Source organism: Terrapene carolina, unplaced genomic scaffold (genome assembly GCF_002925995.2).
Source record: "Terrapene carolina triunguis isolate 2854851 unplaced genomic scaffold, T_m_triunguis-2.0 Scaffold24, whole genome shotgun sequence".
NCBI classification, from domain to species: domain Eukaryota; kingdom Metazoa; phylum Chordata; order Testudines; family Emydidae; genus Terrapene; species Terrapene triunguis.
In genome coordinates, this window is record NW_020664375.1 from 3,607,661 (window position 1) to 3,622,638 (window position 14,978).

At 42.8% G+C, this 14,978-nt stretch overlaps 1 protein-coding gene across 1 annotated transcript in view; it reads right to left on the reverse strand.

Moving 5' to 3' along the window:
- LOC112113710 (EF-hand domain-containing family member C2) overlaps positions 1-13,003 on the reverse strand; it is a 90,011-nt gene extending 77,008 nt beyond the window's left edge. The window contains exons 1-2 of the mRNA XM_026650028.1: positions 12,925-13,003; positions 4,587-4,775 (exon numbers count right to left, since the gene is read on the reverse strand). Coding sequence (XP_026505813.1) covers positions 4,587-4,775; positions 12,925-12,966 — 231 coding nt within the window. The 5' untranslated portion in view covers positions 12,967-13,003. The remainder of the gene's footprint in view (positions 1-4,586; positions 4,776-12,924) is intronic.
- Between the last annotated feature and the right edge of the window lie 1,975 nt (positions 13,004-14,978).

Consider the following 14,978-nt stretch of genomic DNA (forward strand, 5'->3'; position numbering starts at 1 on the left):
GGGAGCTGAGGGGCTCCATGCCTGCAGACGCTCCAGGTAAACAAAACGACAATGTATTAGATATTCAATTCAATGATTCCATAGAGTTTAAAATCATCAAATTTTGGTGTAGACCCATTTATAAGCCGACTTCCGCTCTTTGATGTGTCACTTTTTTACCAAAAATATTCAGCTTATGAACAAGTATATATGGTATTAATTCTCTAGAAGCTTAAATCTTATCTCTGTAGCAAGAATAACCATGGGAGGTGACTGGGCTGCTTGACACATGTATAGCTAACATCTCAAAGAAGGCATGTTAAATGATGAATGAGAATTCCTCCAAGGAGGGAAGAGGGTGAGGTAAGAACCAGAGAATGGTTTGGGTAGATACTATTCCCCCATCCTCTCTTTCCGCTCCCTGGAGGAAGTGTCATCCCCAGCTTCATTCCTGACATTCCCTACAGCCCTCCAGAACCTATCCCTTTCCAAGCCTTCAAGCCTCTCTGCCTCAGTTATTCTCCACTCAAGCTTCTCTAGAAAACCAGTGCTTGTACTTCCACTTAAATAAAGCTGGAACCAAGTTGATTGTGCAGGGCGCCTGGACCATGAGGCTGCCAGTGGCTGGTATGTCCTCCCATCCCATTCAGTTCTTTACACAGTAGTGTGTTCTGTGTGCCAGAAAAACCCTTGTCTCGTACATTTAGTAGAAAAGTACTTCTGTCATGGGACTCTTTGAAGTCATGGTTCCATCATTTTCTATTTTTTCCTGTAACTCATACAATGTTCCATTAACTACGGCTAAAGAGGGAAAGGTTGGTAATAGCATAGGGCAAAGAAAGATTCTGTCTTTACTTGCCGAATCCTCCAGGAGTGGTACACATAAAGAATTATCTGCCTTTTTGGGAGGGGTCCTGTTGAGACAAAGTTGCTTCTTAAATGAGGAGACTTTTGGAGGCATGGTGCTTCAGACACATCAGCATGGAGAACAGACGAGAGATTTTATCCCCTCCCCTCCGCCCCATCTGGACAGCACATTTCTACAGAGCGCCCTTCTTCTCGGAGGTTGTAAGTGCCCAAAGGAGACATTCCACTACCAACCCCCAGGAGCATCATTGTTCCAGGGAGGAGCAAAACTAAGTTAATATTTCCGTTATAGGCACTCCAAAAAGTATTAGTTATTTTTGTTATATTATAAAAGTAGGGGGAATTTTTACTTGCTTCTTACTGAAAACCAGTTTTATCTAGACCCTTCACACTTGGCAAAATAAACTCCTCTTGCCATAGAGTAAGCATGTCAAATTTTCAGCTTCTTGATTAAACAGATGTGATTAGGCTAAGTACAGGGTTTATAATGAGAAGACTATTTGCAAGCCTACCTCTGGGGCACAGTCATGGCCCCATAATAATGGGATGCATTATGTGCTGACACACCTCTACACATTAATGCCCTGATCCGCACAGGAATCCATGCAGTTGGTCCCTTGTGCCCAAATGGAATCTCACGGACCCCCATGGGAATCTGTCTAGATGGAAGACCCCACATGCGAGGACCTCTATGCAAGATCAGGTCCTAAATAACGATTCATTACTGTACTCATAAGCACAATTGCTTTTTTACTTTGTTAAAATAGTTTGATCAATTAAGCTTTTTGCTCCACAAACATTGTTTCTCTTTATACCCTTGCATATGAATATGCTTATGCTTTGTAAGACTGAAATATATGTAATTGCTAAGTCATCCTTTTCAATAATGCAAAATCATTTAGAAAGGAGGGTAGAGGTGAGGAGAAAAGGAGATTGCCTTAAACTGAAAAATGACAAGTTATGTTTTAATAAAAAAAAAAAAATCACATAAGCGCTTTAAGAATAAACACAATTTAGGGTGACAAATCAAATAACTAATTTTTTCTATTGGATATTAAAGGTCTTAAAATATTTTGGTAGTCAATCTATCACAGTGATACACACAATAGCTATAAAAGTGAACTACAAATCTGCAGTTGCAGCGTGAAATTCATACTCAGTGACACGTATGCTATTTTACCCATTAACTAGGATGCAGTTTCAGTTTACTTAATGTACTGTGCTTAAGCAAAGCAGTCTGCCAGTAACTAAGAAATGGAAACATACAACTGATAATATCTGTCATGACCCCCGGGGCTTTGCAAGGTTTATGGGAGCAGTCATGCTCTAACCCTCCACTTGGCAGCCTGCTGGCAACAGCCTACCTGGGAGCCATGAAGCCCAGCCCCACTATGAGGCTCCAACCCAGAGGGCCGATTGGCCCGCTGGCCCTAAGTCAGCAGCAGGAACAGGAAGCTGTCTGAACTGGGTTCACCCTTCTCTGGACTGTGTGCCTTCTGCGCCTACTACCCTGGCTTGATTTCCTGGCATCCTGACCCAGCTTGACTCTTGGTATCAGACTTGTGGTTCCTGCCTCTAACTCCCTGGTATCCTGACCCGGCCTGACTTTAGTTCCTGCCTTATGGTTCTAACCTCCAGTTTGTCTCCTGCCTCAGATCTTATGGTATCCTGACCCAGCTAACTCCTGTCTCACGACTGTGGATTCTGGCTCTGACTACTAGGTCTGGCTGCGCATGACCTGGCTGTGACAATACCAAAGGAAAAGGGAGGATAATACACATCTGCCTCTCCAAATCCCTCAACTTTGGGGAATTTTATATTCCTGATAGCAACAGAACAGCAGACTCCTGTTTAATATATGAATTTAGTGAGTATCTGTCCTCTTTCTTTAATTAAAGCTAATAAAAGTTTTATACCAAAAACAACAACAACAACAAACAGGAACAGAGATTCAACAAACTCTGTGGGGCACCTGGAAACATCATTTAGTTTGGCCTACCTGATAGTATAGTTAGATGGACAAATTATGAGTAATGTTTCAAGCACAAAATGTCTCATTTGTGAACTCTTACCCCATTTATGTGAACATTTAATCTCTTACTTCCTACTGAATGTTGAAAACCGTAAAAACCTGTTTCTTCACTATTAAATTGGTTAAATGAAGTACTACACATTCCCTTCTTTCCATTTTAATTGGATTATTAGATCTTGAGGAAAGCTACTAAACAAGAAGAAATGGGCAAAAGCGGAATATTTTAAACCAAAAAATTAAAAGTCAAAATTTAAATAGTTTATCTAGTTTATTTAACTACAAGTCTGAAAATGATGCAGTGTTCACCCTGCATGTGAGCTACAGTGCAATATGTAGTTTACAGCCTTATTTCATAAACTTGGGTCTCAAGCCTGCATACATGTGTAGTACACCTTACCTCGATATAACGCAACCCGATATAACACGAATTCGGATATAACGCGGTAAAGCAGTGCTCCGGGAGGGGCGGGGTTGCGCAGTCCGGCAGATCAAAGCAAGTTCAATATAACTGTTTCACCTATAACGCGGTAAGATTTTTTGGCTCCCTAGGACAGCGTTATATCGGGGTAGAAGTGTACCAGTAAAATCATTTGGACAACTCACATGCACTAAGTTAAGTATGTGCATAGGTGTTTGCAGGATTGACTGAGGCCTTAGTACTTTCACAAACTAAGGGACCAATAGACACTTCTACATATTAGTACGTTTACTTGTGAGCAGTGCTATTGACTTCAAAGGAATAGCTAACGTGAATAAAGTTGCTTTTGTATGTGTTTGCAGGATGAGGCCCTGCATGAATTTATAATTGATGCTGGCTAACCAAAGAGATGAATGTGTGTTTTAACTGTAGTTACTTGTATGACTTATTTTAAAGCAGAAATTGAGAGATTAGAAATTCCTCCAAATACTTAACCACCACAATAGTTTTGTCACACAATATTTCTGTCCCATTTGCTTTAAAAAGAGGCAAAATGCTGCAAAATGACCTTTGTCACTAGAACCTAACTTTAACATAACATAACTTTAAACATCAAACGTAATGACAGTTTGATTTTGTAACACTGTCAAATATTACGGTTTTTCAATAACTTGCTAATTTGAAGGATGTCACTACTCCGTTACAAAACAAAAACAAAAATAATAGTTTAAATTCCAAAACCTACAAAGCGAATCAATCCAACCAGACCCTTACACCCATCTGGAGTCCCAATGGGGCTTCGCACAGGCATAAAGGTCTAGACAGGCAGATTACTTTGTAGAATCAGAGCCTCAACCCTGTTTCAGTGGGTCTCTGAGCCACACAGAGCTCACCGCTGGACAGGGATAGAAGTTATCAATTACATCTTGTAACTCTTCATATATGAGCTCCACTGATATTTTTTAAGATAACCAGATAATTTCTTGGTCCCCATATATTTCACTAAAAATAAATATATCATTGTCCATCCTTATACTTTATGTCCTACAGAAGTCACACTATACCCTCCAAACCCCAGTTAGGAGCTTTGTGGTGGACTATTTAGACAGTTGCAGTTAGTATATTGCTCAATGTAGCTATGCTTAATACTATGGAAAAATAAATGTTAACCATTGCTTCACAGAAAATATTTTCTTTTTCTTTAACTGGGTTCTACCGATCTTATACTTTTTTAGCATAAATTAACCATTTGTAAAAACACTTTTATAACAGAGATCAACTTCTACATACCTGTTTATCAAATGCTACCCATGAAGGAGCATCACTTCCCACACCTCTAGGAAACACACTATATTTAGGTTTCAGCTTTTGTCCATGCAAAGGTTCACCTCCTATTCCAGGTTTATCTTCTGCCACCAACATAGCAATTTTATTGCAGTAACCCCAATGCTGAGACTTATGGAACTTTTCTTTCCCTAGCTGTAAACAGATTGGAAAAAAGAGAATAAGCCATTACTAAATAATCATAAAAAGATGTATTTAAATCAACAGCTTAAAAACTTCCCTCAAATTAATTTTAACATAAATGGAAATTCTAAAAATATATCATAACCAGAATGCTGCCAGTCGAGTGAATCAATCCAGCTGGTCAATTCTCAATGCCCATCTTACAGATAGGGATATTTGTGTTATATTTGTATCCTTGATATATTTGAGTGCACACACACACACAAACCTTTATGGTATAAATGTAGGACACAGTACTAGTGAGGGGATTTCGGGAGAGGAGGAATTGTGCTCATCTGTGGCACCAGCTCCTTGTTCCGTCCAACTGTTGGACAAAAATTACTCCACTGGTCCTCCCTCATCTTCTTGTGTGCAGTTGCCCCTATGCCTGTAGAAGGGTGAATAGATCTCTCCTTTCTGATCTGTCCCTGCCTCTGGCAATAGGAATGTACGCCCATATGTTCAGTGAGAAGTGAAGTGTTGTTTAAGAGTATAAGGAGCATGTTCATGGTCAAGGAATGAAAGCAACTAAAGAAGTACTACTTTATAACACAGTGCATCTTCCTCTGAAGCCATCTGATGCTGGTTATCTTCACAGATGGGACACTAGACCGGGCAGACCACAGGTCTGATCCAGTGTGGCAATTTATTTGTAAAAGGTTTGGGGTTGGGGGGTTCCTACTTTTGTTCTCCATCTTTTTTTTTCTGATGCTGGTCAACTGCTCTCTTGTTCTGTTTCCTTATTTTATTACCTTAGCAGCTCCTCACCAAATTGGGAAAGGTCGTGTGGAGGATACAGAGCAGGAGAAAACTTTCTACATTTGAGTTCAAATGGGAAATAAATATAATAAAGCTGAATTTAAAAAGAGAAATTTGCAGGCAGAAATGGCTGATTTATACCAAAGGGCTCTACAGAATAGCACCAGTTTTGACACATCTAATATTTCTTATTTTTTTCCCCATCTATTACTGAAGCAATAGCTGGGGAGAAAAAGGCAGTTGACAAAAGCGTGGCCAATAAGTGAGGGAAGTATATTATCTAGGTAAAGGAAAACAGCTCTCAGAACCAGGTGTTGTGTATCTCAAGCCTGTCCTGAGATAGCTTTCCTGTTGTTCTGTCTGGTTTTTATTTTGTTTAGTTGTGTCTTAAATTGTTAAGTTAAGTGATCAAGATTTGCTCCCATAGGAATTCTTCCGGAAATGTAACTTTTTATATGAAAACCAAATGGCCCAATAATTAAATTCCATCAAGAATCTTCCACTGTCTGCTGCAAAATCGTAGAGGGTTCTACATAAAGAACACTTAAAAATGGTTATATGCAGAATCATTATTAGAAGCAAACTAACCTTAAAAGGTTCTGCGAACAATAAACTTTTCAAACAGTGTGTATGTGCCGGCAAGTTCCTTTAAGTAAGAAAGGAAGAAAAGAACAAAGGTCTCCTTACACATATAGTTTGTTGGTCAAAGCAAGCAAACACTGGAAGTGAATACCTATGGTGTACACTGTGGCAATGACGTCACTCTGACATTCAGGTTCTCTCTGGAAATAATGGATGACCAAGAAACTGAGGGATGAGCAAAGCAACAGAAGTTGCCACAATATCTATTGGCAATTTCTCTCACCATGTTAGACCTTACAGCTATAACAAAGAAGCCAAATTTAAGTTGACCATTTTCTAGCCATGTACCATCCAAGACTTCCTGCAGACTATCCAATATGTTTAGGGATGTGTGGTATTTGTTGGGGAGAATCACATGAAGAAACAGTGATGCACTAGTTCTGGTGGCACTGACTGGAGATTACAGTGTTGCCAACGCTTGTCTCACGATGACGTGAGAAGCTGCAGCCCCCTTGTGAAGTTCAGCCCTACAGGAAGCCAGCAGGGTCTCACCCCTCCACTTGCTGGACTCTCAGGAGGGGTGAAGGAAGGAGGGAACAAAGAGCCCAGCACCTCAATGCTGCTCCTCTCCCTCCCCCCACTGTGAGAAACACAGACAGGACAGCGCCTCTGATCCTCCCCCTCCCCCTGCAGCACCGAGCCTGGGAAGGGGCAGAGGGGTGGGAAGAGTCCCTGGACCTGCCCCAACAGCCTGGAAGGGCGAGAGGGTCCCCACCCCGCAGGCCTGGAAAAGAGGAATGAAGAGAAGGACCAGAGGTGAGGCTGGGGGGGAACAGGATTAATCGCTGGGTAGGGGATACGCAGATGTGGAGGTGAGAGCTCCTGCAGCAGGGGCCAAAATCCCCTTACCCAGTACACGTGGGAGAGTGGGCAGCACTAATTGTCACACAGACACGCTGGGAATGGGCAGGGGGTGCTCAAAAATCAAAAGACAGTCCAAAATGCCCTTTACACAATGTAATCTTTTTTTTTTTAATTTCATGATGGGGGGGGCAACTTTTGATCTCTTGAGGTTGGCAACATTGGAGAAGTAGCAGAGAATGCATGAGGCAGCAATTGTCGTGGTAACAATAGCAACATTAGCATCGTTGGGGGTAATTCCAGTAAGCTGTTGAAGTCAGAGGTGCATGCATGGAATTTGAGCTGTTCCAAACATTAGTGGCACAGAAGATGAGACCTTCCTCCACAGCCATCTTCTTCTAAGGTCTGTAAACTCACTTTCAGATCTTCTGAGAAGTACCAGGCAGAACTGTTTGAGAAAAGGTGCATCTCAACAGGATCTCAAACTTTTGGAACAAAAATTCATTGGTCAGCTAAAAGCCAGCATTCTCTCCCTCACCCCACTAATTTAAAAGGGCTGCATGTCCACTGTCATCATCTCAGCTGTGTGATCTGCTGCATGGTAGGGTGAGAGGAACTGTGCTTGATCTTGGTATTAAAGCACTGCATGATTGGAACAATAATAGGCATTCATGTTGCTACCACCGATTTAGGTTGGGGTTGGGTTTTTTTTTGCCCTTAGCCCCAGTGGAGAAGAGAACAGAGAATACAAGTGATGGTACTGCTACCTTGAGCGGAGGCAGATGGGACAGTACTAACAGCAGGAGAGTAGGATGACAGAGAAGGAAGAGGGAGATAGTGCCAGGCATGCCACCGCACAACTTTCCTTACCCCTTCTGGACTCGAAACAGCTTGTGCATTCTTTTTGCTGGACTTGGGCATACCTCTCATGCTCTAAATTGGGACATCCATTACAGAGATGATTCAACAGATGGATCATAGTTGTCAGGCTTCACAAGTTTCTGTCCCAGCAAACAACATTCCTAAAGCGTCTGCCTACAGCTTGTGTGGCACTGACTATATGAAGCTCAAAATGCTGCCATTCTACCACCACATTAACAATAGCAATGCTAGTTGGCCTTTGAGACTTCCTGCTCCTGAAGCTGTGCTTGCTTGTCCTGTTGCTATAACTACTACTAAGACACCATTGGTTCTTAATTAATCCTGGCCTCCTTAGTAGGATCAGGAAAATGGAATTGCGCAATACATTTTCCCCCGTTTTTCAATGGAGCATGATAAGTGCCTTAGAAGAAAAAGGAGAAGAAGGAGGGGGCAGGGAGAAGAGTTCCTCCCTTTTCCCTTTGCAAGCAGTAAATTTTTCAAGCTTCCGATGCCTCCTGATCCATTTCTACCAGAAATCATCCTACCCTCTGCAGCAAATGGAACATCAAAACTTGCACTGTTTCTATTAGTTCTGCTGTTTCATCCAGTGAAAAGGGGGCATTAGGATACAGTAACATCTATCTTTAGGTATTTATAAAGTGTATATATATAAAATCCTTGAGTCTAATTAACTGGGATGCCCAAATGGTTAGACATTGGTCCCAATTAAGTAGAATGGCCACTAACAGAATAAGCCATTTCAGTAGTAATACTGTTTTCCAGGAAGTTGCCAAGTTGGGAGGAGGCACTATTTACAGTAGGACAGGGACAGCAACAGAGACAGAGACTGCTACCTACCAAGTGCCAGCAACAGGGGCAGCTGCGAGATGTCCATTTTAGCAGTCTATTGTGTACAGTTGATATGGAAAGAGGAAACAAGCAGAGATTAAACCTTTCTGGATGTATCATAGCTAAGGAGGGACCGAATGCTGCTGGTAGATAAATGTTGACAAATACAGAACCAGAATGAGACTGAGACATACACAAAGACCTAAGCATCATGAAATCATTTTACACGCCCCAATTTTAACAAAATCATCATCTCCACTGAGCTAGAATAATTGCCATAAATTATCACAAAATTCAACCAGTACCCCTTAGAGACATCCCAGTTAGGCAAATTTCCTGATTAGGCATGTACAAATCAAATAAAATGGGTACTTTCACCTCTTCATCCACACCTCTTGCCCTTCACATAGGCATAGTAACTGACAGATCGGTAGCAGTGGGAACAGAAAAGAATGGTCCTTGTGGTAGTGTTGACAACAGCAACAAGAAGCGCAAGGATGGAATTAACAGCAGGGGAAAAAATAAGCCAAGAGCTAACAGGAGTAGCAACGACAAGGCCACTAATCCTTCTTGCTTTATAGGTGCTATTGCTGGAACTAGATTTCTCCACAAAAGATGAGACACTGGTGGCAGTGCTCCTAGTGGTAACCAATGTGGCTTTTGTTTTTTCCAGTATATAAAAGCAGCGACCTCCACAAACATCCAGAACACTGCTGCTGCTGCTCTGCACCTGTTGTTCTCATGGTGAAGATAAGAGAATGGAAGGCAGCTGTGGCAGGAATGGTCCAAACCTTTTTGTTAGTCTGCATATAGTATATAAAAGCAGCAACCTCCACAAACATGCCTCCCAGCAAAATTGGGCATCACTGCTACACTACAGCAAGCATAGCAATGGAAGACCACCTTAGTGCTATGAGCATGGTACAGTCCGGCTCTGTTGTTTTCTGTACTGTCTTGTACTAACTGTGACTTAATTTTTGAAAATGATGCCTATAATTAGCTCTCTCTGGACTATATATATGTGTGCATGTATACATGTATATATAATTCAGTGACTTCTAACCATATGTATATATTATATTCACACACACTCTATATATATATATTCCTTATCTGGACCTCTAGTATATAAAGCCAAGTACTGTATCTAATCTGTGATAAAGTAGAACCTTCATGGTTCTCATGTTCAAAACTTCACAAAAGCAATGGAGACAACTCCTAACATTTCTCCCCAAAAACAGAGACCTCTACCGATTAAGCTAAAAGGAGCTCCTCTGTTAGAAAGAAGGTATAGCACACAATTGAGCAGTTCTGCTTCCGTCCAGTGGATAGTGATGGTACACATCTATGTAGGTATTTCTAATGCATCCAGGGTTGCTGGAACTATTTGCACCATAGGGGTGCTGAGAGCCATTGAAACAAACTGTAAAGCCTGTACATGATGGAAATCACTTCAAGCCACGGGGTGCACCAGCACCTCTGAATGCACTCATCACCAGAGTATCTGAGGAATCATATACACACCAGCCAGTTCATTACAAAATTAAACACAATAGGCCAACAACTGTAGCAGCTGAGATAAAGTGGCTCATGACAAAAAATTTAGAGTGAGATTTCCACCCCGTCCCACCTCCTAGTCTTCTCCGAGAAAAGGGCACTGCGAACAGCACAAGCTAGCAATAACAACCAGCACCCAAAATATCTGAAGAATGATTACAAAATAGATGAATGAGGCCACATGACTGAGTAGAATATTCTCATAAAGATTTAACTCTCTCTCTCTAGCCTTTGAACCTGAACTTCATTTTGTCACACTCACTTCTGAGTATTTACCTACTGATATTCAAAAATATTTGATAATATTTGTGCTATTCAACTAATTTATTATTTAAATTTCCCCATCCTTAATGGGCAGATTTGAAAAAGTGGTGGCTGCCTAAACTCTATTTTCTTTTATTTTAGAGTTCATGGTAAGAACCTTGTCCTTCTACATATTTACAAACAGCCATGAATACTTATGGAACTATATAAAGAATGCTGTTGTCAGCTATGAATGATGAATTATCATTCTTAACTTTGTTTATCCCTGAAGTGTCCTGGTTTTGATTTTTTTTAAACTGTATTTGTCTCTCCATTTTCCTTTGTTACATAAATAAACAAAGTTCAAACTGTCCTAAAAACTACTGGTTGGTTACTCAGTTCTTCCTTGCTTGCTAAATATGTTCATTTTTGACTTAAACTCTCAAAAAGAAGAAATGTTATAAATGTAACACTATTTCACCTTTGCTCAATAAATGTGTAATGGGGAGGTGGCAAACTCCAGAATTTAAGTTAACTCTGCTTGTCACAACTACTGTGGAGCCCAATCCTGCTGCCAAATAATTCAATAGGAGTCTTGTCATTGACTTCAATGGAAGCAGAAAAAAGCACCCATGATGTACCTACATTGGAGATTTTTTTTGATGCACTAGAGGTCAGTTCCCCCCCTCCCCCCATCCACCTCCAGAAAGTCCCAGATTTGCTACAAATGTTTTAAAGGCATGCTTTATATCTTTTTTGTTTGCTCTACTATAAGCAAGTCTGAATAGAGTTATTCTTAGTCAATGCTAACTTTCAATATTACAGTGCTCATGAACATGAGAAGCACTAAAACTAGTTTGTATATGACAATTAGTCCTCCTATCACTGACCCCTGAGGGCAATGTGCTTATTTTACAGCTGTGTGTGGATGCAGAGATAAGTGCAAGTGAAATATTATTGATAGTGTGGACACTAGTATACCACTTACATGTGGGCCAAGACTAATATTTTAATCACGCACTATATAGTTCGCCAGTGGAGACAAGGCCAGTGAAGATAAGTGTATTGGAAGCAAAGCCTCATATACACAAGAGAAAAATAACTATTGCTGACAACAGGTACAGCTGAAACATGATTTACCTGCAAGTATAGACAAGGACACATGTTGTGTTTGTCCTCATCTACACTTGCTGCTAGACCATGTTCATAGCAGCAGTTCATCAGGTGCAAACACTGCCAACGCCTGATGTCGGCAATAAACATTTATTTTTGAACAATCTTCTGAAAATTAGACCTACCCTCCCTTCTCCCCTGGAATAAGCACAGTCATTTCAAATGTATGGGTTTCTAGGAACATGATAAGTATAAGAGAGATAGGGTGAAGCAATCACATCTTGAGTTCAATCAAGAGCTATACTTGTGTATATTGAGAGAGCATACTGGAAGTGATAATGCTGAAGGGTATGTTGTGGAGGAATATTGGGGGAGCCTGGGGTTCATTAGGGTGCACTTGGGAGGTAAGTTGAAGGGGAGCAACAACAACACTTGTCTCTTTCATAGCATTTTTCATCAGTAGATCTCAAAAGCTTTTTACCAAGGGAGCCAAGTATCATTATCCCTATTTCCCGGCACATGAGAAAACAAAGACATCAGACACCTGCATGGTAGATTGGGCAGTATGCTGGGGAGATACCTAGGGAGCATATAGAGGGGAACAAAGGGGGGGAGCTGGGAGTGTGTGGGTAGGTGGGGGGTGATTAGAAAGAATATCTGGGGGTTGTTGGATTCATGGGGCAGGTGCCAGGAGAGGGGTGCAGGATGGGTCGCGAGGTGCAGGAGCTACAAGGAGGTGTGTGAGGGTACCAGAAGGTAGAAGCAGTGCAGACGGGGCTCTGGTGCAGACCAAGGAGCTTGTGCGGTTGCTAGGTGTGCTGGGACAGGGGTAGGGACTCTGTGAAGGGTAGGTGTGACGGGTAAAGAGTACAGGTGAAGGGGCTGAGTGGGACTGCTGATACAAGGGGCTCTGGGGCAGGCGTTGCTAGGTGCAAGGGGGTACAGGAGAGGGGCTATGCAGAGTGGTAGGGGCTATGTGAGGTTGCCAGGGGGGCTATGCAGGGTTGCTGGTGAAAGACCTATGCAAGGGGTGCAGGGTGGGAGGTACTAGGGGCACTGGGGAGACACAGGGTTGCTATGGGAAGGAGACAGGAGGGGTAGGGGTGCAAAGGGGCTAGCTGTAGGGGAGGTGAGTGCAGAATGGGGCTATGCAGGGTTGCTAGGAGCAGGGGGCGGTGGGGATGGCAAAGGACGGGGGGGGGCTAGGAGCGGGGGCGCAGGCGGCTGTGCGGATGGCGGGGGCACAGGATGCGGCGGGGGGCGGGGTCTCTGGCGCGGGGCTGCCGCTGTCACTCACGCTGCGGTTGAAGGAGTTCCCGGGCAGGAGCGGTAGCGCCATGCTCGTGCCGGTCTCGAGCCCGGCGCCGCTCCGGGGCTGGTGTTGCTGCCCGGACACGGGCCACTCGCGCCCCGCGCGCTGCCAGGCGGAGAGGGAACGTGAACGCGCTGTTTGGGATTCTGTTGCCTAGAGACGTGCGTTTGACATCACAGGGGGAGGTGTCATGGCATCGGGGCGGGGCCCGGCCGAGGAGTGCCTGCTCTCGGCTGCCCCCTGCAGGCTCGGGGCGGTCACTGCACGTGCGCCTGCGGGTTGCCCCGCCCGTGTGGACCCGGTGCTCAGCCGCCTGGGCTCCCACTTTTCGTTTCCCCGGGCCGGGGACTCCTCGGGGTTTGTAGCGGGTGGCAGGGTGCTTCCCTTAAAGCGCCAGCTGCCGGAGTGAGGGGGTCAGGGCGGCATTTCCGCCTGTTTTCCCCTGGTGGCTGTGGAGAAAAGCTTGGATACGTGGCCCCCAGGAAGGTGCAAAACCCACCCCCTGGCCTAAAGAGAGAATCTCCTACTTTTTTTGTTTGATCTTGCCTGTTACACAGTTCTGACCATTTTTCAGAGTAGCAGCCGTGTTAGTCTGTATCCGCAAAAAGAACAGGAGTACTTGTGCATGAAATTTAGCTCAGTGGTTTTCACTTTCTGCTTCCCATGCACTGGTCCCATGCCCCGATATTTGCATTTCCATGATTACATGGCAATACGTAAACATTTTAAAACTTTTTTTAGAGTGGTAGCCCTGTTAGTCTGTATCAGCAAAAAGAAGGAGTCCTTGTGGCACCTTAGAGACTAACAAATTTATTTGGGCATAAGCTTTCATGAGCTAAAACCCACTTCATTGGATGCATGCAGTGGAAAATACAGTAGAAAGATATATATACACAGAGAACATGAAAAAATGGGTATTGCCATACCAGCTATAACGAGCCTAATCAATTAAGGTGGGCTATTATCAGCAAGAGAAAAAAAACTTTTGTAGTGATTATCAGGATGGCCCATTTCCAACAGTTGACAAGAAGGTGTGAGTAACACTAGGGGGGAAAATTAGCATGGGGAAATATTTTACTTTGTGTAATGACCAATCCACTTTATTCAAGCCTAATTCAATGGTGTCCAGTTTGCAAATTAATTCCAATTCAGCAGTTTCTTGTTGGAGTCGGTTTTTGAAGTTTTTTTGTTGGAGTATTGCGACTTTTAGGTCTGTAATTGAGTGACCAGGGAGCTCCCACAAAAGCTTATGCCCAAATACATTTGTTAGTCTCTAAGGTGCCACAAGTACTCCTCATTTTTAAACTGTTTTCACTGAAATTAAAAAGAAAAACATCATAATAATGTTTTACTCAAGAACTTCACTATAAGTAGTGGCAAGCAGGGTTCTGAGCACAAACTAAGCTGATAGTGTCCAAGGGAGGTTTAATTTTCCCCTGTAAATAGGACACCCTCTTCAGGGCATTCTGGATGCTCAGTGCACCTCCAAAACATAGTCCAGAAAAGCAGCAGCTGAACGGCCTGTCTGTCCGTGTGTTTCACATATGGATGGTCTAGAACTTTTTCGTCCAAACTGTTTTTCCACAGAAATTTGGATTTTTGACTAATTTTTTTTTTTTACAGAAAGTTCTGCTTTCCACAGCAGATTTCAATTTTTAATTAAAAAAAACTGGACAGCCTAAATCCAAAAAGATTTTGATTTTTGGCCAATACCTGAAATATTTTAGCCAAAAAAAAATATTTTTGATTCTGATATGCTGCCACCACAGTGCCTCATGGGCACTGTAGTTCAGTTGCTTCATATCTGTATTCTCCATGGGTGAGACTCTGCAGTTCTCATGGTGCACCACAGTCATGAGACTCCCATAATGCACTGCCTTCCTTCAGCAGGAGGGAAGAAGACCATGGGGTATTACAGGAGATATTGTCTGATCAGGGAGCCCAGCCTATAGAGAAAAATGGGAACATGAGGCACCCAAACAACAACTCAAACATTCCCCACAGCAGCATTTCCTAATCAAATTACTTTGGTTGTTGGT